We start from the raw sequence: 27,413 nt of genomic DNA, 5'->3' as shown, positions 1-27,413 counted from the left end.
ATTCTCACGAAAGCAATAGGCGCAATCTAGAGTTAAAGCAAGCCAGCCAAATCTCGGTTCGGCGTAAAAATGTATAGTACGTTTTCATCTACGATATCATGAAATTGAGCAGTCCAACGATTCCATTCATAAAGGTAAAGTAGAAAAAGACCCAAGCTGGCCTATCGTCTCCGATGCGCAAAATGCAAGGAGGAAAGAGAAAATAAAGGAAATCCGTAACACGGTGTTGTTACAATCAGTCGCAGTCGAACAATCAACAAGAGATAGGATACCCGATCCAACTTCCATAGATGTTCAGTAACAAGATTCACACACCGAGAAGACGTATAGACACAGATGAAAGCTATCCACAGCTATAAATCTATCACGAAAGGCGAATATTTTAGTGAGCCAGGGCACGGGCGTGCACCTTGTTGTCAGAGACAAGCCACTTGAGGGTGGAGCGGATGACTTCGAGGAGCTTCTCGGCGCTCAGGGAGCTGAGGTAGGAGGCGTAGTCGCCGGACTCGGAGGAAGATCCGGAGCTGGAGCTGGAGCCGGAGCTAGAGCCGGAGGAGCTGGGGGCAGGGGTAGCGCTAGGCTCGGAGGCCTCACCACCCGAGGCGGGGACGGAGCTCTGGGCAGACTGGGCACCGGCGCTGGTGGTGATGGAAACGCTGTCGGCGGGGTCGCTGGCGGTCTGTGTAGCAGGCTCGTCAGTAACCTGAGGAGCAGAAGAAGCAGTGGCAGTGGCAGTCTCAGTGACGACCGAAGGAGCGTCGGTGGACTCAGCACCAGACCCAATAGGGGTGGAGGTTGAGGCAGCAGACACGGCACTGGATGAGGGAGTAGGGGTGCCGGAGGGGCTGTAAGTGGGACGGGCAGTGCGGGTGCGGGTGAGGTGGTGCGAAGAGGAGCTCTGGATGGGAGAGGCACTCACGGTTGAGGCACTGGCGGTAGTCGCGGTGGAGGCAGCGTCGGTGGTCTTGGAGCCGGAGCCGGAGGAGGCGCCCTTGTACAGAGCGGGACCGGGGATGGTGTAGTCCTTCAGCTGGTTGTAGATGCTGACCAAAATGCCGGCGTCGTCGGGCTTGTAGAGCTCAGTTCCGACGACACCCTCGGGGACGTCGCTGCCGCCGCCGGTGACCTTCAGGTTGAGACACTGGGGGTAGTTCTGGGCACCGTTCTCCTGGCCAGCGGAGTGCAGGGCGATGATCTCGTGACGGAGAACGTAGTTGCCAGCGGCGATGGAGCTGGGGATGGTCACGGAGGCGCTGTTGTTGTTGGCAATGAGCTCGTCAGATGCCCATTTACCGGGGGCGTTGCTGCCGTCGATCAGACCGGACTCAGCGATCTTGAACCACTTGAGGGTCTTCTTGTCAACCTTGGAGCAGTCGCCGTTGCAGTTAGCCAGATAGTTGATGACGGGGCCGTGGTGGCTCTCGGGCCACTCGGTCCACTGCAGCTCGACATCACCACCGGCCTTGACCTCGGCGGAGATGGCACCAGGAGTGGCCTCCTTGTGGCAAATAATGTCGGGGCCAGAGTAGCCGCTGCCATCGACGAAGCCGAGATCGGTAGCCTTCTCGGCCCATCCAATAGTCTCGGGGTGGTTGTCGTTGTAGGGGTAGTTGTTGACGAGGTAACCTCCGTGGTAGGTGCCATCAACAACAGCACCCGAGACGAAACCGTGGCCAGCGACCATGGCGGCCGAGCTAAGCATGAGACCCGCGATCTTTGAGACAGACATCTTGAAGTAGTTGTAGGATAAAACGCACAGCGTTTAAATCGAAGTATCGAAGTATCAAAGGTGAGCGGAAAAAAGAATGACAAGGGGACTTCAGTCAATGAAGTCAACCCGAAAGAGAATGAATGGTACTAGACCTTGAAATGAATGGAATGCAAAGGATAGATGAGAAAAATCAAGTGGCCTGGATGCCAGCGTCTTATATATGTAGGTTCCTCGCGGGCTTCATACCTGTTTCGACAAAAGCGGCATCACTCCGTCGCCAAGAATTACCTATCACAGAGGATAACAGCAAGTTCGACGGAGGTTTCTGACATGGGACAAGGATTCCACTCTCAGAGTACGCCTATAGGTGGAGAATCATGGGCGACCGAGACAAGTGCATCTAGGAGGTGGCAGATAGATGAAGCACGGTGGTCCCTAAAGCGCCGGATGCTCCCAGGGCTGCACTAGCGCACAACCGTAATTAAGCTATGCTCCATCAGGGTCATCAAGGAGGGCACGTTTGACACTGACTCGTATCTCTCGTTGGGTGGCTGTCGATCGTGGGCGGTTGTCTGTGACAGTCCCAGTTTCATCGAGCCCCTTAAAAGTATCACATCTCCGCTCTTCCAATTCTGTACGGAGTCTCCGTATGTACTCCGTAAGGGTTGGTTCCCCTGCTTTTCGGGGAAACCTCGTTTAAATTTCATTTCAGGGGCAGTTCGGAGAATTTTGTATCCCACAATGCCTTTTGACAGGTCGATCGTCTATTCTTTACTATGTTAGGTATGTGGAAAATTCTTCCTATGTACCTAGCCAACAACGTCTTTTTCTTTTTAATCCAACCGCTTCATTTGAACAACCTGGCAGACTTACTCCGTACAGCATAACTCCGTCTCCGTAGAGATATGGCCGTTTGCCCCTTCAAACGCCATAGGTGCTAGCCTCTGCGCTTAGAAGATTATTCTGAGACACTCCACCGGATCATATCCGTCTCCTGCATGATGGGGTCCAGGAGTCAGGATAAATAATCTCGAACGGTCCATAGTCAGCGCTTCTGTCAGATCTAAATTGCGGTCTAAATGACAAAGGCGCCAAAACTACTCCGTAGAAGCAAATCGTGCAATTGGTCAAGTCACATGAAAATCACGTTCTTCCAAGTTGGCGTTTCTCACACATCCCTTTACAAATCCTTTTATCAATTAGACTGAGGGGACTTTTGACCAATTCACATTGGAACAGGTCTCAAACTAATTCAACGACCATATAATAGATTAACGGGAGGCTTCAATGCGTGATTGCGAGGAACTAGAACTAGATCCTCATACTATATGCAGGTCCAATTGCCTCTAGGCCAGATATCTTTGGCTACTTAAACCGTTATGGAGAATCAAATTTTGCATCACACACGTGAAGACAGATTATCCACTGCCTACCTACCTACTGTCTATGGAGGCTCTGATATAATCGTGCCAAGCCCACCAACACCTACTCCGTGCACCAGATAGCAAATTGTAAAGTTAGGTATCTTTTGTATGGCAATTGCATACAAAAGGTACATAAACATCACATTTGCATACAACCTCGAAGTTTCTTAAGCCTTGAACTGGTTAGGAAATATATAGGAAGAGATATATAGTATACATGAAGGTTCAATTTCTATCATCTTACTACTCCATAAAGATTGTCAAGTTTGGCTAGAACGAGAGAATTGAACTTTTATATATATTATTTGTATGTGGTGTCTCTTAAGGCTTTCTTTACGCATATCATATCGTACATTTAAAATTAGCTTTAGATACAATATATACCGATTGAACCAGATATCTTTTACAACTATTTAACTTTTCATTTTCCCTTGGGCTTGTTGGAGATTGAGAAAAATCGATATTATGACTCATTTTGTTGCGTTCATGTACCTTTTATATGCAATTGCCATACAAAAGATACCCGATGTCTACAATACGCTGTCGGTGTAGAGATGCACAATTATACAACATAGGTATATTCCAAGGTTGTATGCTGTGCTGACAGGTGTCCGCAGCAGTGCATTGCTCAGGGCCACTGGCCATGGCGAGTCCTATCACAATCTTCAAGTGCATCATCGTGCCAGCTGCATTGGTGTGCCGAAAAGATACCGAAGCAAAGCACCCAAAACTGATAGCTAGCCCTGCAGGCCATCAATGAGTGTTACTCCAATATCGCGAGGGTAGCACACAGCCGATAACCGGGGTAACACAATCTCTGCTTTTGCGAGCCATGATTACCCGAAGTGTCTGTGTGCGCTTGGCACAGGTTTCTGTACATTATCCTGGTTATGCATGTACGGAGCACTTCTTCGTCATTCCAAGTATTCGGCCCCCCGGGATCAATCGAGTGTCACAAAGCGAGATGAAGTCGTGTGGCCATGCAAAGAGTTCCGTACAACGTCGAATAGAAAAACCTTCCTCGTTCCCCTCAGGCGGGAGAAGTTGGATCAACAGCGAATCAAATGGTGTGTGCATTGTATTGGTCACCGCTTTGTAAGGCCTCAGGTGTCTACATATGTATTTCAGACACCCATACCTCCAGGGCTATGATTATGGGATGTAAGCATATCTGAAAAGAGATAGGATCATTTTGAAATCAAAGGACAATTTAATCCAATTCAATACTTTGCCTTGACACTACGAATATAAATTCACGTAAAGCCGCTGATTACATATACTTTGTTGAGATTCTGCCGGCCATCGGCGCTCACAGTTTTCCCGCTCCCCTTTCCTCCAGTTACAAGGCAGTGACTTTCCCCAACACCTTCAATCTCACCTTTCTTCAGGGCCATGTTATCGGGGACCGGTCCTGGTATAAACTGTGACAGGTCTTGATTGCTATACTTTCTGGATTACTGCTATAGGATACGTTTTCCAAAACGCGCGAAATTGTTATATTTAATAGGGCTGTTGTGGAGGTGGCTGTCGACGGCTGGAATCGCGGCTGGAATCGATTGCGATTTACCAACTCGGAAGGATCAAACGATCAGACAAGAATAAAACGATGGTATCAGCGCAGGCACCCTTCTCACCCTCGTTTTCCTCGCTGGATCCTATCATAATGGACGACGATATGGACTTCTTGGACCCCACAAAACTCGAGATGTCAACTGAAAACGCCGGCGGAGATTTTGACGATCTATTCGCCCGAGCCACAACTTCCCGTCCGAACGGCGCGTCGGGCTCTTTGAAGCCACACCAAGACCAAAACTCACTGAGAGAAGTGCCGACTCTTGCCGCGGACTCGCCGGCTGAATCGCCAGATGACTCGGGTCGCAGTTCTTCCTCCGAATCGCCACGGAATCACCTGCGACAAACATCGATCGCTTCGACGAACTCTGCAGTGCACAGTGAGAATCCCTTGGTCTCTACTAGTTACCCGTCGGAGGACTGGATGCGCCCGGAGTTATCGTCAGTCAAGGAGGAATCGCCGTTCAATATTGACCCGTCTTTTCCGATGGATGGTGGTTTCTCTATGGATCCTGATTTGGAGGTCAGCAACAAGGCGATGGATGCAGCCTTTGACTTTGAAAGTGCGGCGAGTAGCCCTAGTCCATTGAAGACGGACAATGGGTCACTCCCGCGACCCCAAAAGCGCTCGAAATCCCAGCTCTGGAGCCCTTCAAGCAATCATGCTGGGATATCGTCCATCGATGCTGTGCCTTCGGTGAGTCTTTCGAACAGCACACTTGTTTTCCGCGTATTGCTAACAATTCATAGGCCCATGCCCCCGGGTCTCCGTTCTTCGCTTTTGGACTGAACGGCCAGTCGCCATACTCCACCACAATGCATCAAGATATGGATAGAGCCGCTCCGCAATGGGGCGGACAGTCTCCTTCGTCACTTCTGGAAGAAAGCTTTGGAGGCATCAACATGAACCGCCAATCACCTCTTCACACCTCGTTATCACCCGCCATGAACTTCGGCTCGCCCGCATCATACCAATTCCCTGTCAACTTCGCTTCCTCCCCGGCCCAACCTCAAGCAACCCCCACCTCTCTACAACCTGTTCTCACCGTGCATCCCACTTCCCTCAAATCCCGTGTTGAGACTCAAATTCCGATCCGATTGACCCTCTCCCCGTTACCTACCGGCGTCAAGAAACTCCGTCTTCCCTCACACACTATCTCCAAACTTAAGTTTCTTGCTCCTCCTGCCACCGAACCTAGCCGCGATACTCTCCAGTTGCACACAAGTCTGGTATGCACAAGCGCCATGCAAGACAGAGAAAAGATGAAGCGGGCATTTGCACGGACAAGAGGTGATCACTATCAAGCAACTTCTGATGACGAACGTCCATTGGATGGAGGCGATGTGAAAATCTGCAGCGGGTGCATACAACGCGAACGGAAACGTGCGTCACGGAAGAAGCAAAGGAAGCCCGAGGAAGATGAACTGTTTCAAAAAGATGAAGAGAAGCGCGTCATCGTCTTCAACACCAGTGAGATTAAGGAATGGACCGAACCAGCAAAGAACGCCAGCGGTGGCTACGGTGATAGGTTATCAGTCCCACCGGGATCAATGCAAGTGGAGCTGCCAATGCGGATTGCATGCTATTGCCGACACCAGAACGAGAAGCTCGGTTTCCAGGTTATATTCACTGTGAAGGATCACTTGGACAATGTTGTGGCGCAGGCAATCACAAATTCGATCATGATAACGGACGACCACAAGACGCAGGCTCCATCTGCGCCTGCACCGACTGGCCCTTCACCATCCCTCTCAGACGGGACGCAAGTACCAGGAGTTGGAGTGTTTCCCTCGGGCCAAAACCCCGAGAATGGGCAAAACTCTTTTGGTGCACCTCAGTCGCCAACTGATCTGCAGGGTCTTCAGCAAAGGTTCAATTCACAATATCAGCTTACGCCCAGTTCATTTGCGACTCCAGGCTCAACGAATGGCGGGCATGTGCCACAGGCGTCCAGGAGCCTGTCGCGAGGAGCATCCCCGTCTGATTTCCAAGGGCCACAGAGCAAACGACGCAAGCACAGCAGCTCTGCAAGGCTTCCATCGGAACTGACAATGACACGACTTGAGACACCTCAGTCATCCGCAGCGGCCATGAACAATGCTGCCCAACTTGCGGCTGCTCGTGGATTCGTTGCACCAACTGAACGGCCATTCGTAGACCCTTCGGCGATGTCAGGTCAATATGGAAATGGGCCGCCCACTCCCAACCAAAACAATGATAACAATCCATTCTTTAACCCGACTCCTGCCCAGCGACAAAGCTTGGATACCCTGGCCGGTGGAGCACTGGCGTCAACGCCCAACTCCACCCATCCCAGTCGTCCGGGGACACCAGGTGGCTCGAATCGCAACGGCTTCAGCGATCCAAATATTCCCATGGGACTTGGTGCAAATTCTTCAAGCCAGGTTTGGCCTCCTCTCAGCAATACTCCCAATCGGTTGCCGTCAGTGATTCACAAGTTGGTGCCTGCCGAGGGCTCCATCACAGGAGGCACTGAGGTTACGTTGTTGGGCAGCGGATTTTATCCTGGAATGGAGGTCGTTTTCGGTGACACCTTAGCTACTACAACCACATTCTGGGGCGACAAGTGCCTCAACTGCCTGACCCCTCCCGCTCTCCAACCGGGACTGGTATCTGTCGTATTCAAACATGAGCACCCGACATTTGGCCAAGTCCAGCAGCCTCAACCCCTCATGCCCAAACAACAGCTGTTCTTCCGCTATGTGGATGACCGTGAGCTTCAAATGTATCGCTTGGCGCTAAACATTCTTGGTCAGAAATTGGGCAGCCAAGCAGATGCATTCCACACAGCGCAACAGATCATGGGAAGCGATCCAAACGCGTTCTTCAACATGCAGGCAGACATGCAAGGTAACTCCTCTGGAGGTCAGCAGCGCCAAGTACCGGGTCTTGAAAACCAAGGCAAACTCAGCGATCTCGACTCCAAGATGCTGACCTATTTGGAATTCATCGACTTGGATAACAGTCCCCGGCCACCACGGTACAACTCTCGTAGCACGACCGGCCAGAGTCTTCTCCACTTTGCCGCATCCCTTGGACTGACAAGATTTGTTGCGGGTCTTTTGGCTCGAGGTGCAAACCCCGATGTGCAAGACAACACGGGCAATGCGCCAATGCATCTAGCCGCACTCAATGGTCATGCTCACATTGTCCACCGATTGCGTCTTACGGGCGCCAACCCCAATACTCGCAGCGTGCGGGGTTTCACTGCCGCGGACCTCGCGACAACGCTCCCTGCCCACCAAGCCGCGTTGCTTCCATCTCGCCACTACCGGTCCCGCAGCGTTGGGTCCCTCACATCACGCCGCCGGCAAAGCAGTTCGGCCTCGCTTAGCTCCATGTGGGAGGTGTCTTCCGCCTCTGGATCTCTTGGCCATGCTGTTGATGACTCAGAGGATCTGGATGATGAGGAGGAAACCACCAACGATTCTGACTCTGAGCCTCTTCAATTCAACTCTTCCCGTCGGTCTAGTATGCATCAAGATGCTGGTCCGCCAGCTATGGACAATAGCGAACAAACGGTCGCACCTGGGGATGCTCAAGGCTTCGTCCCCCCAGCACCTCTTGTCGCGTGGCGCGACCAGCTCGCTCTTCAAATCAATCAGTTCCAGCAAAGCGTGGCGAATGCCTTCCCCAATCTCCCGGCTCTCCCTCCCATGCCTCCGATGCCCGCAATGCCAGCGATACCCGCGATGCCGGCCCTCCAAGACTACCAAGGACAAGGAATGATGCGCCGCATAACCAACCTTGTTCCTCACCGACCTGCTGCCGGGGATGGCTGGTGGGACTACTTGAAGGGCTCCTCCGCGCCCAATCCCAACCAGCCACCTTCGTACGACGAGCTGTTCCCGCACCCCGAAACTACCGAGGAGTCCGACATGAAGAAGTCCAGTCTGATCCGTGCCGCAACAGAGGCAGCTGTCGACGAACACTTCGAGGCCCAGAGCAGTGCTGCTGCCGCCGCCGCCGCTTCAGCGCCGGCTTCAGCTTCAGCTTCCCTCGCGCAAGTCGAGAAAGACGATCTCAAAGACATCACAATCGGGCGCAATGTGATCTCTCGCGAGCAACAAAAGCATCTCCGAGAGCAACAAGCTCGACGAATGAAGGGTCTGGGTAACGACCGAAACCTGTACTTCATCTGGGTAAGTAAACAACATGTCTACCAGCTCTTTTCTTTTTCAATCTAGTACTCAGCTAACGCTATTTCTACAGATTCCTCTTCTTATTCTCGTTATTTGCGCCTGGGGTCGAAACTACGTTCCCGGTATTTGGCAAGGCGTCACGGACAGCTTTGAATTTGTGAAAGCTCGCTATACACAGCCGGCTGTGGAAATGAGCATTTAGGGCATCTTCTTCTTTCCTTTCTTTCTTTTTTCTTTCTGGTCATATTTCCTTTGGCGTTGTTCCTGAGCGGGTGAAGCTTACCTATTGTACGACGGACTAACTGTCGAGTTTTTGTTTTTTTCTTATTTGTGTTCATAATGACGCGGCAACGACTATCTATGTAGAATCCGCATGATTGAGTTTTACTGTCCTTGCCTCTATTAAATTTTCCAGCTTGATCCCTGTGACGATTGATTTAAGCTGTTGCAGTTGTATCGAAGATTCGTGCCACCACTCAGTTATGCAGTGTTGTAACTAAATGCCTGATATGCATATGCATTGTGTTACACATCCTCTTGTTAGATTCACATCCAAATAGAATTTCTTGCATATCCGTCTTCGTGCCTCTTTAGGCCCACGGTACATAGTCATACCACGCATGTATTAAACTACAATCAAGGATCTATATCGCTTGCAGAACTCCTCAACGACTTCAACAAATGCGTCAAGAGCTGCAGCAGACATGGCGATGTTCAAGGTGATTGTTCCTCGGCTCTGCACCCAGAACCCTGCATTCACCAGTTCCAACCAGAAAAGCTGCTTGAGATCCGTGTCCTCAATGGCAACAACATCATCTCGGCAAGTGATCTGCTCAGCGCGAAGACCTACATTAGTGGCATGGACGCACATAAGAGAACCCTGGCCAGTAACGCAGAACTTCGATCCCGCAAAGACCCGTTGCAGGCGCTGACGCAAGTCATCACCTTGAGCATTGAGCGATTGAACAGCTTCAGCCGTATACACTTCAGAGAGTCCCGCATATCCAGAGTGCAACATCAAAGTGTTATTCTGGAATGTGCCAGAGTGTGCCAAAGCCCCTGACGTAAGAGGGTTGAACACATCCATAATATCTCGTCGACCACCGAAAGCCCCAAATGGCAAGCCTCCGCCTAGATACTTGCCCAAAGTGATAAGATCCGGTCTGATCCCGAGCATATCTTTCAATCCCCTCGGTGCCAGCCGAGATGTCATCACCTCATCCAGAATCATTAACGCGCCCGCTCTCTCGCTCTCCTCGCGGATTGTTCGTAGGAACTCGAGTGATGCAGAAATGAACCCGCCAGCCCCCTGCATTCCCTCCAGAATGACAGCTGCAATATCATCACTCTGGGAAAACGCTTCCCGAACAGCCTCCGAATCGTTGTATTGCAGTAGCACCCAATCAGCCTGGTCGATATTGTTTTCCGGGATACCATTTCCAAAAGACAGCACGCTACCGTGGTAGGCTCCACGGAAGACGATGATCTTACGACGGCCGGTGAATTTCCTGGCTGCAGCAAGACAGTGTATGTTCGCTTCTGTTCCGGAATTTGTAAACCGAATCCGTTCAAGCCCAAACCGCTCACACAGCAAAGACGCATATCGCTGCTCGTAGACATCCGTTGCTCCCAGACTCAACCCGACATTTTGAATGGTTTCTGTCAACACTTTTTGTAGCGTCGGGTGAGAGTGTCCATATAGCCCGGCGGATAATTCGCCGACTAGATCATAATATCTAGGAAATAGTGTTAGTCCATACGTTCTCGTGGAACAAGGGGATGTGCTTACTTGTTTCCGTCTTCATCCCACAATACTGAACCTTCGCCCTTGCGCATGAAAGCTGGAAATGGTGCTGTGTGTAGTAGAGTGCGAGTGTTTCCTCCTGGTAAGCTGGCGAGTGACAGCTTATGCAGGCGTTGCGACTCAGGGTGCTGCTCAATGAATCGAGTTGCGGCATCGCGGAGAGCTGAGTCCATGTTTGTGTTAGTTGTTCAAAAAACTCTTGTGACGTTATCCATTGATGAATGTCGGTTTATATAACCGTGATATGAGCGGGGAAATCTGATGCCCGGAATTTGTAGATTGTCCGTCTTCCAATATATACGTTCACGAGTTCACTATGTAGCCACATATTATCATGGCATAGATTAAGTCCCTAATAGAGCAAGCCTAGAGATTATAATGTTCTTCTTCAGAGATGAGTCAAGAGAAGGCCTTATGATTCCACTAATATCACCATTGATAGATCTATATTGGAAGATGCATGCACCAAGGCAATGATTTAGTATCATCGAAATGGCTGGCTCACAAGAAACACCTATGAAACAAGACACAGATAATTATTGAATAAAGCATCAATCCTATACGATGGAGTGAGCAATGATATATTTTGTCATCTTTGTATTTATTGCTCACCGTAAGGCCCCACGTAGTCAAATACTATTGAGATTCTATGCAGATCGCCCCTTTTTGGAAGAAATTCACATCTCACACAACAACACTCGTTCAAAGGTGTTTCCCCCTTTTGCTTGGGGATAGGTGGGCCATGTCAACCTCTTCCAATATTCTGCAGATTCTCTTTCTCTATGCTGCCCATTGCCTTATACCTGCGACTCTCCTAATCGCAACACCAAAGCGATCTGTTCTTCGGTATCTGTGGATTCCATGCTCTATCTTCATTGTATACCGAGCTATACCGGTAGCCACAGCGCTAGGCCCGGGATTCGTATGGTGCGAATGTGGTCGCCTATTCATAACCATCGTCTTCCAATGTCTAAACTTGCTACTCATCAACCCTAAGGATAGCAATGATTTGCCTTCTGGGGTTAGCCAGAGCTTTGTGGCTCAAATCTATGCCGCAACTCGGCTTTTCACTGATCCTCGTGGGATCAACACTCCCTGGCAAATAAAAAATGCCCCGCCACAGCCAGCATATTACAAACGACGTGATATGAACACGCCTCCACGAGGTCGCTTTCTGGTTCGCCAAATCGCCATCGTGGTTTGGCAATATCTAGCTCTAGATGTCTTTGCTACTCTTGCGTTGCAGCAGGCACTGGAGCAAGAGAAAAGTGGGATATTGCCGCCAGTACCTCAATGGGATATCTCAACCGAACAATGGATTGAACGTATCATCTCAAACCTCATGGCTGGATTTGTGGTGAGCCGAATTCTTATCGATTTCCACCACCGAGTCTTCTCGATAATTGTCGTGGGAATCGGGCTTGACTCGCCTGCAAACTGCCCTCCATTGTACGGAAGAGCACTGGATGCCGATACAGTCCGGGGTTTCTGGGGGTAAGCTCGCTCACAGCAAATTATTTGGACGGGATAATATACTGACATCGATTTCGCAGAAAATTCTGGCACCAATTGCTGCAGAACCCCCTGACCTCTGTTAGCAGATTCATCACTAAAGACCTATTAGGTCTAAGGCCGAGGTCGTTGGTGCAGCGGTATATGAATACTTTTGTTGTCTTTTTCTGCTCGGGCGGGCTGCATCTCGTGCTCGATATTGTGCAGGGAATCCCACCACAGGAATCCGGCGCCATGTTATTCTTCGTCACTGCCCCTCTGGGCCTCATGATTGAAGATGGCATCAAAGCGATTTGGAAATCTTTTTCGAAGGCTGGACGAAGCAAGAATATTCCGAAACCGCTGTGGCAAAAGGCTCTTGGCCTGACGTGGTCTATGGCATGGTTGGGTGTCACCTCGACTGGGTTCTTCTACCCACAGGTGGTGAGACCGGAAAACCAAGCCCTGGTTCCTTTTTCTGTGGCAGGTAAGATTGGACTGCCTATACAGGCAGGGATTGTTCTGGTTGGTGGCGCTGTGCTGGCAAAGGTGTTCGAGGTTGAGGTGTGAGGTAATGGTATAGATCCTGGGCCTGGTATAGAATTTTTTTGCCGAGATAGATGTTATATCTTATGCAATAAGTATATAGCTATATATTCGTGTATAAAAATGTATGTAACTATATATACTTGTCTGGATAAAAAAATAAAACAAAGAAAAGCCTTGTAGATCCAAATACTAAAAGCAGCGAGGGATACGCACTAAAATGGAAAAGAAGGAGGCCGTGCGTGGCCGCTGTTGACAGCATGTCTCCATCACCCCGCAACTTTTCCCCTTAACTCCAGGCGCATGGAAGCTCCTATGTACCTTGAGTTTTGAGATGTCCTGAAGCCAATTGGCTACTTCCCGTATTGCGCCCGGGAAATCATGGACCCTTCGCAGGCTTCCAGCAATGTAACGGGTATGACCAAGGTGATTGAGACGAATGAAGCTTGCGCTGACCATACAACACAGTCGAATACACAGATCCTTCGGGCTTGTTTCCGCTCATTCAACCCATCGTTGAATCAAAGCTCCCCCTGAGAAATCTCCACTGGAAATCGCCAACCCGCCCCGTGCGGTCAATCGAGTCGCTCCGCATCGGCTTCACACCTGCGCAAGAATCAAACGAACGCAAATCATCGAGCGATACTGTCCATGACGCAGTCGCTCATCGCCGACACCAGATTCCCGGTCTACGGCAGACCCCATACCTGAAAGTTTACCTCCTCCGATGCGACGACAACGAAACCTACAAGGCGACCGCCCGACGGAACGTTCGCGAATGGATCAAGGCCAACGCGTCATCCCAGAGCTCGCAGTCTGCAACTACTAGTCAGGAAAAGCACGATGCGTTCGAGTGGCTTATCCTGCACGTGGTACCGGATGCCGACGCTGCGGACAAGGCAGCCACACCTACATCCAAATGGGGCCGTGGTTCGACTACGGTGCTAGAAAAGGCGAAGGCTGACTTTAATGGATCGTCCAAGTCTGCTGTGGATCGTGTGGCCCAACTGCGTCTCCCAAAGCAGGGGACCAAGTCCCCTGAATTGACCGAGCAATTGGAGGATTTGATTGATAAAATGAAGAACGGCATTCTAGCTTCGTTTGATTTACGTGTGGCGCAATATGAGGAGGATATAAAGGAGAAAGACTCTCAGCGCAATTTGCCAGGTTGGAACTTCTGCACGTTCTTCATCCTTAAGGAAGGTCTTGCTAGGGGGTTCGAGAATGTGGGCCTGTTCGAAGATGCGCTGGCTGGATACGATGAGCTAGCCGTTGGCTTGGATGCAAACATTCGAGACCAGCTCGATGGGAGTGGCGACCAACACGGTGGTGCACTCTCGATCACCAGTAAGGACTGGGCCGAGATGGCCAAGAAGGCATTGGAGACGGGGGCTTCCGATACCCGCGACGATGACGCGACTCTCTTTTCGGAGATTCAGCCGGAGGATTTCCCATTTAACGCCAATAAGATGCCCTACCGGGAAATGATCCTAGCAAGCGATATATCCATCTTCGATTTCCGCACATACATCTTCTCTCGTCAACTGACTCTACTACTTCGAGCTGCGAGAGCTCCTTCATTGGCCGGCAGCGAAACTGCGGCAGACGGCAACGCAGCGAGGTCTGGCAAGAAGCCCGAAAATCTCATTCTGCTAGCTGAAATCTGTGGAAGAGCAACTGAATTCATCGGTTTAGCTGCACGTACCCTCCGCTATGATATTGAAGGCGGTCTAGCGGATGTAGTTCATGATGACAAGACGGATATTATCAACAATCTAGTCTCCGTGTGGGCATTTTCGGCAGCCTTCCAAATTCTGAGTCAATCCTCTACTCCGACCCTCATGCTCCCCGAGTCCTCTCTTCATGCCGTTGCACAATCTAGTGAAGCCGCTGCTGCCACGATGGCAGATTCCCGTGCCGATGTGCCTCGCCGCTCTAGTTCCCTCATAGGTCCATCTGGTGCCCGACCTGGCAGGCCAGTGACTCAGGATATCTCTGACAGTGTGGGTTTGCTTCAGCGGCGATCAACCATGGAACACCCTAAGCCCATGCCTATTCCGACGCAAAAAACTGGTTCTGAACAGCTGTCATCTGGAAGGGCGGAATTGCTTCTTCTAGCTCGGCGATCCCTCGAGGAGATTGCTCGCAGACGAGGCTGGGCTGAGAACTGGAATGATCTCGGTCTCCTGTTTGATGATCGATATCGTTCTGGGGCAAGTGACCTGGCGGAGATCTCGCTGGACGGTGATTATGAAGGGTCACAGACACCTTCCAAGAAGAAGAAGCAATCGTCGCTTGTAGGCATCGAGCTTCCTGGCCTCAAGGCCGCATTAAAGTCAAAAGAAGCCTTCCTGTTTCTCTATGAAGATCTCACAGACCGTTTGATCCGCCATCATATGGCAGCCAACCGTGTCAACGCCGTGGAACAGGCCCTGGCTGAAATTGCTATTCTACGATACCGCCGCAAAGACTACGAGTCTGCTGCTTCTTATTTCCACCGGATGGCCCCCTTCTACGGCTCCAAATACTGGATTGTTCTGGAAGGAAGTATGTTAGAACTCCACGCGCGGTGCTTGAAGGAGCTCAGACGAAATGAGGACTATGTTCGGATGATGATACGGTTGCTTTCCAAATTTGCTACATATGCGCAGGCGCAATTGTCAGTCAGGCAAAAGTCCGTGGCTTGCTCAATTCCTTCTGCTGAACAGGAAATGTTAGAAGGACATGTGCGCGATTTGTTCGAGGCGTCTGGTGCTCTTCAAAAAGATGTCACTGCTTCCTTGACAGATTTCTTTGCCGACCTCCGTGTCGACCCAGCCATTCGACTGTATGATAACAAAGATGGATTCCAGATCCAATTGTCTTTACGATTCCTTTTGGGCCAGCAGATCGAGATTGACAATCTCAAGGTGCGGCTGGTCAGCGCTAACAGCTCTCAGAATTCTGAGCACTGGATCGATAGCTCAGCCAAGTTTGTGGTGAAATCATCATCAACACAGATTTTGATTGACTGCTCGGTAAGTGCTTGTAAGAGAACTTCTACTACTAGTAATTAACCTTTTTGCAGACCACACTTCAAGGCAAGTACTTCATTGACCGGCTCGAGATGAGGGCTGGCAACCTTGTCTTTAACTTCAACGCCGGGCACGACTCCGCCCTTCCTGTTGGCTTCCGGGAAACGGAAGACTCTGAGGAACGCGACAACCAGCCTTACATCTATTGTTACCCTCCAGCGGAAGCCCTACAGGCGAAGATCGTGGCACCGCATCTTATTAACCTTCAGGCCATGCGGACGCTGGAGCTGGAACTTGACAGCGGACGAAATGATATCAAGAGTGGTACGATCCGTGTCCGGCCAGCTACTGCAGGCCTACGGCTTCGACTTGCAGAAACAGAAGTTGTGGATGGCAAGCTCGAGGTCGATGCCAACCATGAGTCAGGCATTATCGAATTCGCGCAATTGCCGGCGCGGTCATTCGTCCGACTGCGTATCCCCTATACTGTGGAGGAGGCCTTTTCGACACTCTCAGCGCGAGCAGAGATCGGCTATGAGACTGAACAAGGCCGATTCGCTTCCTCGGCATCATTCAGTGTTGTTTCAGCACTACCTATATCGGTCAACGTGCAGGACATTTTCAAGGATGAACTACTATTCTCGCGTTTCACCATCAGTCCGGCCATGCTGATCCCGCTCCGTATTATGAACTGCAGTCTACCGAGTTCGGACATTTACGACGTGCAATCCAGCATCACTGGCCCCGTCGCCCTTGATGTCTTTCCTAAGCAGCCCGCGTCTCTTCTTTACAAAATCCGCCATAGTGAGGGTAGCACGTCCGCATCAACGCCGCGTAGCCTACAACTGAGCGTTGACTTCACATGTGTCGACGATGAGTGCCTCGATGCAATCGAAAAGCAATTCGCTGCTTCCATCGACTCCAGTCCATTCCGTCAGTACGCAGCGCTGCTCACATCGTACATTGTCAACAGTTTCCGCGCACAGCTGTCCACGAATGACATGGAAGCCATTGGGCTCATTCGGGAAGTAAACATGCTGCCCTATCAGACTGTGCGATGGGACGATCTACTTGGAGCTTTGAAAGCACCAGGCGAAGATGTGCGACAGTGGCTCAAGGAGTGGCACAAGGTAAGAACCAACTCGAGTGTTTCCAGCCAGCTATATTTTACTCACATATGAAACAGAACAACCCCACGATCCAGCTCCCCGCACAACCTACCATCCCGACCCGCCGCATCATCATCCCTGTCGACGTCCCCGAGGTCCAAGTCGTGCACACTGCCGACCTCCAGCTCCAGCCCAAATCCACCACCGACCCAGGGCCCTCCACCCACGCCGCCGTCGGTCAGATGATCGTCGCCGAGCTATGCCTCCGCCACACACGACGCTGGTGTTCCCCAGCGACCCGCGAAAACGCCGACCAACCCCTCGAATGCTCCTACGAGATCCACGCCAATCCAGACCAGTGGCAAATAGGCGGTCGTCGGCGGGGCAACTTCCTCGCTCGCGACGGTGAATCAACCCGCTTCACCGTCCTACTACTCCCCCAGAAACCAGGCCATCTCCTTCTCCCAGGCGTTGAGATCCGTACCTTCCTGCCACCGGCGCCTCAACCCCCGACGTCGCCGCCTGCGGCTGATGCCGCTGGTTCCATGGCGCCGGCTCGTCGCTCGATCCCTTGTGAGGTTGACTACCGTAACCATGGCGAGACGGTTCTTGTTCTTCCGGATCTGAAGAAGACGACTGTTACTCTTAGTGCTGCTGGCGGTAATCATGCTGCTGGTGGGGGATCTTGGCTTGTTGATTCGGAGCGGCGGATGGAGGAGGTTCGCTGATTTGATAAATCTGTATGGGGTGGTGAGGGTGATTGTATGTATAATGAGTCGTATATAGGCTCCCTGGGATACTTGTTTGTATGTAGATCTACGATTCATGAATCCTTTATTCTTTTGTGAAACGCTTCAGTTATACTTCGTACTCCGTACTATATTTGCTGTAAGTTGTATAGACCTCGGGAATATGGTTGATGGTTTCGGCTGGGGCTGCTCCCGCTGGCCCTTGGCCCGATACAGACTAGTATGCACTAGTATGGATTAACTCCATCTCTGAGCTAGGATCGAGGTTTCTTCTAACTCGCTTCTAGCACGCTCACGTATTACTTTTTCTACCTCACGTGAAGTGGGTGGATATTCCCAAGTACAATATTCTCTATATGTACTCTGTAGAAGTCGGACAATAGAAAAGTCCGAGATCGGCCTGATCAGATCTTATCTAAGGTGGCAAAGTGATAAGGCCAGGGGAACTAAAGAATTAAACATCTGAAAGTAAAAATTAGCGTCTGTGTATTTTTCAAATGGGAGTGGGGCCCCAACAAAACCAAAAGGGTCCCAACAAGCGGGTAGAGGCAATTTTTATATCCCCGTACCTATCTGAGTATCTGAGTCAGTGTTCTATTTTATATTAAATTTTGACATTTTCATGGGAACAATTTAATGTATTGATAGATTATTCTATACATTCTAATGCTCACATCTAGTCAATTCAGTAAATGTGAACACAACATCCGTCTACTACGAGGTAGACAAATAAGGTTGAGGCCATAGTTCTGCCAACACCGAATTACATCCGGAAGGCCAAGAAAGTCGAAAAAGAAAAAGTGGATCACATGTCCCTTGCGCATACCACTGCCGAGCCATCTCCAGCCCTCGAGCGTAGTCTCGGGTCTTGATACTCCGTACGGAGTACGGAGTATCCAATTGCACATACATAAAAAGCAAAACCGATTCGCCATATGATCTTGCATCTCGGATCCAGTGGAAGACTTCCAGGCCAATCCAGGGCCGTCTACAACATACTTCGTATACATCACGAAAATGACCCGCCGAGGCAAGTTGATCACTTAAATCTACCCACATGCAGCTACACCTTCACCGTATTCTCGGCATGTGAAAGCGACATCCAAGCGAACACCTGATATATCCTAGATCACATCGGTCAGACCACTATATCAAAATTGTTGGGGGAACGGGATTAACCAAAGAACTCAGAGAGAAAGCGCATAGATGTACGATGTACTCCATAGTCTGGGTATAGAGTAACACAATGACATGAATACGAGATCGACTCTGAGGAAAGATCAGCCCTATTCTGGCTATTCTGGCTATTCTGGCCACATGCAGTTCATGCGAAAATTCAATGAAGGCGAAGTGGATCTAGATATCTGTAACTTTCAGAACACCATACGGTTGGATTGCCCCTGGGGGTGGAGTGGCGGTATGAAAATTACCACCCCACGGTCCCATGGGATTGTTTTTTCTTTTGGGAATTTTTGGTATTTTTCGCCCTTCAATTTTTCTGTTTCTCTTTTTGAAAGGGGGCTGTTTCCTTCTTTTGTGTCTTTTCTTTCTTTTCGTGGTCAATTGCTTGCTTTCTCGTTGGCTCTCGTTGGCTCTTGTTTGGAACGGGGCTTTCGTTTCGATCTACTTTGTCTTTTGTGCAACACCCCAAAAAACTCAAAATATTGTGAGTAGATGACAGTTTACTGCTCCGATAATCCCCAGCTAATCCGACCACAGGTTGTTTCTTGTTTTAAACACGACTTTCGTTTCTGCTTTGAAACGCTTGTCCTTCGTTTCATTCCAATAGAAAGGGATATCTTGGGAGTATACGCACCGTGACTTCCCAGTTAGACACTGTCAACCTCAACAACGCCCAACATGTCGTCTACCGCAATCCCCAAGCGCGTTGCGCTCAATCGCAACCCCGCCACAGAGTCCTCAACGGCCAGTTCTGTCTCGGCCTCGCCCTTTGACAGCCCTCGCCAGTCTCCCTCCTCTACCTCCCTTTCCTCGATGGCTTCGGAGCAGGAGGGCAGCAAGATGCTCGATACCTATGGTAACGAGTTCAAGATCCCAGACTACACCATCAAGCAGATTCGCGATGCCATTCCCGCTCACTGCTTCCACCGCTCTGCCGCCACCAGTTTGTACTATGTCTTCCGTGACATGGCCATGTTGGGATCCGTCTTCTACCTCTTCCACAACTATGTCACCCCCGAGACTGTCCCCTTCATGCCGGCCCGCGTGGCCCTCTGGACCCTGTACACCATCGTGCAGGGTCTCGTCGGCACCGGCGTGTGGGTTCTGGCCCACGAGTGCGGCCACCAGGCCTTCTCCCCCTCCAAGGTCCTGAACGACACTGTTGGCTGGATCTGCCACTCCCTCCTGCTTGTCCCCTACTTCTCCTGGAAGATCTCCCACGGCAAGCACCACAAGGCCACCGGTAACCTGGCCCGCGACATGGTCTTCGTTCCCAAGACCCGTGAGCAGTACGCCTCCCGCGTCGGCAAGACCCTGCACGAGCTCGGTGAGCTGTGTGAGGAGACTCCCATCCTGACTGCTGGCAACCTCTTGGCCCAGCAGCTCTTCGGCTGGCCTATGTACCTGCTCAACAACGTCACCGGTCACAACAACCACTCCAAGCAGCCTGAGGGCCGCGGTGTGGGCAAGCAAAACGGCTGGTTTGGCGGTGTCAACCACTTCAACCCCTCCAGCCCTCTGTACGAAGCCAAGGACGCCAAGCTGATTGTCCTGAGTGACCTGGGTCTCCTTCTCACCGGCTCTGCCCTGTACTACATCGGCACTAACTTCGGCTGGTTGAATCTGCTGGTCTGGTACGGTCTCCCGTACCTGTGGGTGAACCACTGGCTCGGTAAGTTTCACAAGACACAAAGAACACCAGTTCTTTCGAATCCCCGTTGCTAACAATATCCCATTGCAGTCGCTATTACCTTCCTCCAGCACACCGACCCTACCCTTCCTCACTACCAGCCTGAGGTGTGGAACTTCGCCCGCGGCGCTGCTGCCACCATTGACCGCGACTTCGGCTTCGTCGGCCGCCACATCTTCCACGGAATCATCGAGACCCACGTGCTGCACCACTACGTCAGCAACATCCCCTTCTACAACGCCGACGAGGCCAGCGAGGCCATCAAGGGCGTCATGGGAGACCACTACCGCTCTGAGGCTCACACCGGCTGGACTGGTTTCTTCAAGGCCATGTGGACCTCTGCCCGTGTCTGCCAGTGGGTTGAGCCCACCGAGGGTGCGGTCGGTGAGAGCCAGGGTGTCATGTTCTACCGTAACACCAACGGCGTCGGTGTTCCTCCCGCCAAGATGCCCAAGGCTCAATAGATATTGAGGCCTTGAGTGCTTGTTTGGTTTTCTTGTTTTTGTCCCCTCTTGCATTGTTCTGATTCGATTTCAACTTTGATGCCTTATGTTGTATACTTTGCGTGAATATACACAAGGTCAAGACGATTTTCCTTGAGAGCTTCGGCGGGAGCCATAGATCAAATTTGACGTTTCTTTTCTCATTGAGCCGTTCAAGCTTTTTCATGATTATCGTTGGGTCTCGCATCTTTATATTGCATCTCTTACCTTTGATCCTTAGATCCATTTTTTGTTTCTTCGGTGAGGTTGAGCTCATGTTGCAAGGATGTTAGGGGAAAGAAAGGAGCCTGATGAAAAGGGGAGAAAGAGATGGTCGCTGTTAATTTAGAGAAATGTCCATATATATGATTGTGGTTAATTTGAAGCGTGTTCTTCCTTTTCGTCTCTTGCCTGCATGTACATCTGTATATATGTCCACCGAATACTTACATGCATACAAAGAGTCTGGAGCAAATGATCGACAAGCCTATGATTCATCAGCATTGAAGCCATATTGGAGTGATATTCCACTTTCAGGTTTCAGATTGAGGTATCCTATATACACCTAAACATCTCCAAGTCAAGATAAGTGTAACAAGAGAAGACATAACTAAGGTAGTATATGTAGCAGTGTCGGTCAAGGCCTGCTTCCCACACCAAATCCAAGTTCGAAGCCCTAAATGGCTCGATAATTGTTGTACAGCAGCTTTGAATTGCACGGATTCATTTCTTTGCGCCTTGTTCAACCCCGTGAACCTCCAAAACAGTCTACCTACATGCAAGCCATTGTGCATCACACCTCAACTCATTAACTTCCAATCTAAGATCAGCAGTTCACATACGAAGTCTATTATTTAGAATAGTATGGCCTTTGCTTGGATGTTTATATCTTTTCAGACGTTCATATGTACAAAATCTCAACGCTGTTGGGTATCATAGTTCTGTTGCTGTTCTAGTCATGCCAACGTAGCTGCCAAACTATCTCGAGTAGATCACAGTCAAGACCCCCAAGATAGACGATATGGTAGGCAAGAATGGACTCGGTTATATATGGCACTAGACGAATCATTCACCATAACTCGTACTTCTCAGGCCACCTTTCCAGATTTCAAACTCTACCTCGCCACTTCTTCTACTTGGTTGACCCTTTCTTGGTGGGTCCTTCGGGCCTGCCGTCCACGGCGAGAACACAAGTTTCATTGTCCTCCGCGTAGTAGATTCAGAGGTCGGAGTGGGGTTCCGCGAGTCAGAGACTCGGTTCTTGAGATAAGGGGCGGGCATTGCTATTGAGTCCGCGTCAAGATGGGTGTCGACACTTCCTCCGTTTCGGTAATGGGATGCATCCTGCGTGGCTGCCGGATATGCACTATCATCCATGGAAACGCCTACAGCGTGGGATTCTTCCTTTTTCAGCGCGATTCGACAGGCGATCTGCGTTGACCAGACGAGTCCCAGCGCCGGGTTCTTCAGAGATCCACTCTCTGGGTACGCGCCATCCCCCCAGCCAGAGTAGAAGCGCTCCTGGTGAGCGACGTTCAACATGCTATTGCGCACTCGGGGAGAAACCAAGTACGAGCCGTCGAAGTTTTTATCGTCTGGTGCGTGGTATGGCGACGAGGAGATAGCGGGGGAAGAGGATGGTGGCTGTTGGCCATTTCTAGTAGATAGCTGTTCAGTCCGGGATTTCGGGAAGGGGGAGGCAGGGCCGGATCCACGACTTGGTGTTTGACTCATGGACGGAAACCCTGTCCGTGAGGCTGGCTCGCTGCCTTTTAGAGACTCGAAACGGTCGGAGACTTGGTTCGCGAGCACGATGGCGATGTCTTCCTTTACGGCGAGGTTGCGTAGTAGATGGCCCAGTTTTGCGAGCTCGGAGGAGCGTTTGGCGTTGGCTTGGAGGCTGTTCGATTCGTGTTCGGCGCGGTAATTGGATGTTATTGAGTCGATGATGACTAGGCCGATATCGTAACGTTCGATCGCGACGGGAAGATGGTAGTTCAAGATGTGGTCTTGTGACTCCAGGTCCATGGCGTTGATGGATAGGATATCCTGCAGCGAGGGTGTCTGCTCGGCGGGGAGTGTTGAGAGGACAGGATGGCATTCTAGGATCTGCGAGAGTCGTGGCGTAGATAGCGAATGTTCGGTCGATATGTATATGGCACGCCGTTGTAGACCCTGTGGTTTGGGTAGCTGGACGGCTAGGCAGAGGCTTAGGAGGAACTGGGTCTTGCCGCTCCCACTGGACATCGATCCACAGTCAGATGGACCTGCCTGTCGGGCTCATAAGGCTTGGATGAACACCTGCAACATACCTCTCACCCGTAACTTCTGTGACATACCCGGTCGGAATTCCGCCTCCTAGCAGTGCATCCATCGCAGGGTCAAGAGTGCTGATAGTGTTCCATTGTGACGCGCGCTTCGTCGAGCCGATTTTCCTGGTCGTCGCGTCAGGGTTTATACTAGAGCTGGGTCCATCGCTGGTCCCTGTATTTGTCTGCGGCTTTTCGAAGCCAACATCCGTGTGCAATGCCTCAACAATACAGGAGGAGAGCCGGCGAACATCTGCGGGAGGGACGCGGGCACGTTTCGCAATCTCGAGTGAGTCGAGCGTGATCACGTCAACAGTGGTGACTTTAGCTCGCTCAAGGGGAGGGAGAATGTGTGCGAACGGTTTTGTTACAAAGCCAGGTAAAACCAATAGAAGATCCATAGAAGCAATATGGAAGTTGATACTGCGACTCTAGACCTCCGGATTGTTCAAGACATCCCAGCCAATCACAACAGGAAATAATAATATTCTGTCATTGGCCGATTCGAACCTTCGACGTGGGTATTCACCCACGTGACTACCCAATTGCGTAGGACCAATTATATGTCATTGAAATGACCCACACCGTATAAGCCTCAATACAGGACCAGGAAGGAAGAAAAAAAAAATAGTAGCTTCTCTTTCATTATGCGTGTCATCCTTAGTGCAGGGGCCATGCTAATCTTCTCTGTATATTTTCAGTTGACCATATGCCCCGAAAGGCGAAATGTGTAGCCTTAAAGTTCATTATAACCTCACTTCTCGGCAGACTTATACCGCCTTCACTTTTGTATATAACCACATGAAACTGAAGGACAACATCGTGCTGCAGCAATGGGGCTTTGTTCATGTTGTTAAGAAATTTTATGCCATATATCCATGTGGAATGGACTAAATCAGGACAAATTGTAACGATTATAAAATGTGATATTGGAGAACTCATTGTATAATTTGCTTGTACTCCGTATAAAGCCGGTAGGTGCCTTTGGCGTCCTCGACACAACTCCAAGGTTTCCGATGTTACGATCTAGATCTGATATGCTGGCAAATGCTGTCACATGCTAGATCTGATAGATTAGTTTGCTTTCTTCGATTTGTTTGCTAGTTCTTTGTTTGCCTCGCCTAAGCGAGAAGAGACAGGGTTTGCATCATTTGCACTAGATCTCGGCTTGACTAGCTTTCTCAGATCGCTCGCCAGATCTCTTGCTTTCTTTCCTTCTTTCCTTCCCTGTCTTTAGTATATTGAATTGATGCACTCTCTTGCTTTGCTTCTGCTGGCTTGTAGATCTGGCACATCACATCCGAAAGGAGTAATGGCCTCGCGCTGGCCATTGCTTATATACATTCACGGGTTTACGTTCATGGAGGTGAGTGGTGGTGATGGATAAGCTTCTTGGTGACATGGTTTATCCTACTTAGCTAACTTTTAATCAGATATCCATTTTCGCAGTATCGTAGTCAAACTTCTATCAAATTTTGATCACCTTTCGGTTGGGCAGCTATATAAAGAGTATAGCGAGCCTAAGACCGTCCTTAAAGTACCTCACATACGAGTGTCCTCGGCTGAAGTTCCTATTTCACATACTGTGGACAGAAGGAACACTAGCTGTTTCTGGCGCACAGCCTCGGGTGATGGTTTATACAAACTGGCCGTTTACATGATGGCTAGTGGAAATGTTTCTCTCTGCCTTAGGGATTGAGTTCGTCGTCATCAAAGCTGGGATGCCACCGGAGGTCCCTTCTTGGTGGCAAAGGTGTTTGAGAAGCATCGATCAGTTTTAATGACATCCCGAGGTCTTATCTTGATTAGCAATGACCTTGCTTCTTGCTCGGTGGAGATTGTTGATCCCATGGTTTTCACGCCGGTGAATACTTATCCTGTTCTCCAAAAAGACAAAGTGTTCTGGGAATGGGAGTCTCTTCTGAGAGAACTTTTAGTTCGATTGGACCTAACTTCAATTCGATTCATTGGATGCTTCCGACGTGGCAGAGCCCCCCACGCTCCTGGATTGTTCACCAACCCTGTTAATACTGGTCGATCGCAACCAGGACTGGACCGAACCCGGGAGAAAGTCGTTTCTATTCTAAAGAAGCGACGTCTCCAAATGCCTAGCTGTTGAAATTGGTATGGATAGGCCGGTGTACCAGGCGGACCGCAAAGGGATCAGTACTGGCCTTGTCAAAGGACTTCTGAGGAATGATACTCACCATTCCCTCAGCCGCGTGTATTGCCACCCTCAACGGCTGAGGCGTCTCCTGGGTCCTCTCGTCTGCAGTCGCACAGTTCACAGAAAGCGATTCGGCTACACGTGTTCTAGTGACTACCCATACTTGCGGCGCACTGGGTCTAAATATGCATGCTTGTTGCAGCCGCATCGTCCTGCTAGAAGCAGCGCAGAACTATAATGGACTATTCCAAGCGATCGGCCGCGTTCACCGCTTGGGACAGACGGTGGAGCAAAAAGCACGGTATTTGTTTCAGAACCACACCTGGGCACTATCCAGCGCTTACAGGAGTTCAGCTGCACTAAAAAGCTGCTACCTCAATTGGCGGCGCAGTTCAGACCAGAGCTCCAGGACCGTAAGACCACTGTTAAGAATCGGGATAAGGCGACAGGTCCCGAAGATGATGATGGCCCCGACCCTTCTGAGTTTTCCCTAATGGATCACCTTGCATATGAGCTTCTTGGTGATCAGCTTGGCGTCAACCCTGAGACCTCCCGCTTCACTATGGACGACGTTCACGATCTTGGGGATAATCGTCACAAACGCAAGCGAGCCAATGAGACTATCCGGGAGTGGCTGGAGTGCTTTCATCACTGGGTCGCATAGGTTTCGGACAAATCGGCCCGAGACGCCTGTTTCATTCCCGACTGAGTATAGCTCGTCTTCATCTTGGACAGCTATATCGTGGGTAATAGGCATCTGTTGGAACAGGGCGAAGGCGTCTTAAGCGAACGAATACCACTCATGCATGTAGGATAGGGAAACGCGATCGCCGTATATTGAGGGATCTGCCGTGCTGAAGTCGAGGCGCAAATGTGGCAAAGCACGAGCTAACTGGGTCTGTGTGGGTTCCATAGTCAAGATTCGAAGCGTACCTACCTATCGAGGTAGGATAGGTAGGTAGGTAGGAGTTCAAGGGCCCGCGTTCGAACAGAGAGACACCTGCACAATCAATCAAAGCTTAAAAGACGAGTGGGGCTGGCCCACTAGACGAAGGTCCGCAGGTGACGTGTGGGAATGGGGAAATTCCTCAGTTCTGCCCCTGAATACCGCCTCGAACTGGGATAAAGGAGTGAATCCCAGTCCGGACCCTGACATAGTCTACTCCGATAATCTTTTTAGAGGTCTTTTTAGCGGTCTTTTTAGTAGTCCCCCGCTGAATTGTGTGATGAATACTTTTTTACTCCTTTATTTCTTAAAGGTGTCTCGGGACATCAAAACACCCCACTGAACCATATGAAGACTCGCGCCTCTATTTTCTACTTCGGCCGGCCTTAAAGTTCACGTTCCGACTTTTGATATCTTTCGACCTCTTTAGCAGCCACTCACATGATAAAAACCCCCTGCCGCCCATCCCGACCAAGGCAATAGCCCAAATGCAAAGAAGGGTCCTGAGCACTCCCATTATCGACCGCTTTGACAGGGTTGCTCGGAGCCGAAACGGATATTACCGGTTTATGTATGAGTACGGAGAAAGGGGCACAGAGTAGCATGATTCAGTCATAACAAGGGGAACACTTCAAGTTGCATATCTCCATGTCGATGCGAGAAAGACTCTTACCGAATACAGACAATTGTTCCTAAAATATATAGAATCATTGAACTTGCGCACATATTCCATTATTGCATTAGGAAGGATAATTCCGGAGACAGCCAAGGAAGCCTGCCGAGCGCTAACGAAATTTCTGCAATCGAGTAATAAATCATTCTACGGAGTAGAAAATCAAAGCGCTGAATCATGGCAATGCCTATGATCTTCGGGGGGCTGGAGTTTGCCCACTAACGGCTAAACTCATTCAAATGTCGAGGGTTGGATAAGGCAACTACAAAGGGTTGCTTACGGAGTGGGAGTACTCCTATGCGTACTTTCGAAGTCGCTTCTTCTTTTTTCCAAGATTTCTCCAGTTGAACTTATTATCATGTGTTTATTATTTTGATTAT

General features: G+C 50.2%; 8 protein-coding genes across 8 annotated transcripts; 5 read left to right on the top strand and 3 right to left on the bottom strand.

Annotated features, from left to right (window-relative positions):
• Positions 1-382: 382 nt before the first annotated feature.
• On the bottom strand, positions 383-1,729 carry N7489_008678 (AA9 family lytic polysaccharide monooxygenase; the record flags this gene model as incomplete). Its single annotated transcript, XM_056714428.1, has 1 exon — positions 383-1,729. One exon carries the CDS (start codon positions 1,727-1,729, stop codon positions 383-385), a length of 1,347 nt encoding a protein of 448 aa, XP_056562050.1.
• Positions 1,730-4,741: 3,012 nt separating this feature from the next.
• N7489_008677 (putative membrane-tethered transcription factor (SPT23)) lies at positions 4,742-9,073 on the top strand (the record flags this gene model as incomplete). The annotated part of the gene is made up of 3 exons (XM_056714427.1): positions 4,742-5,404; positions 5,458-8,871; positions 8,942-9,073. The coding sequence occupies 3 exons, from the start codon at positions 4,742-4,744 to the stop codon at positions 9,071-9,073; spliced, it is 4,209 nt and encodes a 1,402-aa protein (XP_056562049.1).
• Positions 9,074-9,496: 423 nt separating this feature from the next.
• N7489_008676 (aspartate aminotransferase family protein) lies at positions 9,497-10,848 on the bottom strand (the record flags this gene model as incomplete). Its single annotated transcript, XM_056714426.1, has 2 exons — positions 9,497-10,607; positions 10,661-10,848. The coding sequence occupies 2 exons, from the start codon at positions 10,846-10,848 to the stop codon at positions 9,497-9,499; spliced, it is 1,299 nt and encodes a 432-aa protein (XP_056562048.1).
• A 569-nt stretch (positions 10,849-11,417) lies between these two features.
• On the top strand, positions 11,418-12,736 carry N7489_008675 (wax synthase family protein; the record flags this gene model as incomplete). Its single annotated transcript, XM_056714425.1, has 2 exons — positions 11,418-12,169; positions 12,229-12,736. 2 exons carry the CDS (start codon positions 11,418-11,420, stop codon positions 12,734-12,736), a joined length of 1,260 nt encoding a protein of 419 aa, XP_056562047.1.
• A 357-nt stretch (positions 12,737-13,093) lies between these two features.
• N7489_008674 (putative TMEM1 family protein) lies at positions 13,094-17,563 on the top strand (the record flags this gene model as incomplete). The annotated part of the gene is made up of 4 exons (XM_056714424.1): positions 13,094-13,127; positions 13,181-15,729; positions 15,780-16,856; positions 16,913-17,563. The coding sequence occupies 4 exons, from the start codon at positions 13,094-13,096 to the stop codon at positions 17,561-17,563; spliced, it is 4,311 nt and encodes a 1,436-aa protein (XP_056562046.1).
• Positions 17,564-19,444: 1,881 nt separating this feature from the next.
• Positions 19,445-20,920, top strand: N7489_008673 (oleate delta-12 desaturase odeA; the record flags this gene model as incomplete). The annotated part of the gene is made up of 2 exons (XM_056714423.1): positions 19,445-20,438; positions 20,508-20,920. 2 exons carry the CDS (start codon positions 19,445-19,447, stop codon positions 20,918-20,920), a joined length of 1,407 nt encoding a protein of 468 aa, XP_056562045.1.
• A 1,083-nt stretch (positions 20,921-22,003) lies between these two features.
• N7489_008672 (putative DNA repair protein (Rad57)) lies at positions 22,004-23,648 on the bottom strand (the record flags this gene model as incomplete). Its single annotated transcript, XM_056714422.1, has 2 exons — positions 22,004-23,177; positions 23,251-23,648. The coding sequence occupies 2 exons, from the start codon at positions 23,646-23,648 to the stop codon at positions 22,004-22,006; spliced, it is 1,572 nt and encodes a 523-aa protein (XP_056562044.1).
• A 1,951-nt stretch (positions 23,649-25,599) lies between these two features.
• N7489_008671 (uncharacterized protein) lies at positions 25,600-26,078 on the top strand (the record flags this gene model as incomplete). The annotated part of the gene is made up of 2 exons (XM_056714421.1): positions 25,600-25,715; positions 25,769-26,078. The coding sequence occupies 2 exons, from the start codon at positions 25,600-25,602 to the stop codon at positions 26,076-26,078; spliced, it is 426 nt and encodes a 141-aa protein (XP_056562043.1).
• Between the last annotated feature and the right edge of the window lie 1,335 nt (positions 26,079-27,413).

The sequence above is a fragment of the Penicillium chrysogenum genome (genome assembly GCF_028827035.1).
Source record: "Penicillium chrysogenum strain IBT 35668 chromosome Unknown utg000005l_segment0_segment0, whole genome shotgun sequence".
Classification (NCBI taxonomy): Eukaryota; Fungi; Ascomycota; class Eurotiomycetes; order Eurotiales; family Aspergillaceae; genus Penicillium; species Penicillium chrysogenum.
The sequence above is the reverse complement of the archived record's forward strand: the minus strand, read 5'-3'. Positions and strand labels throughout refer to the sequence as shown.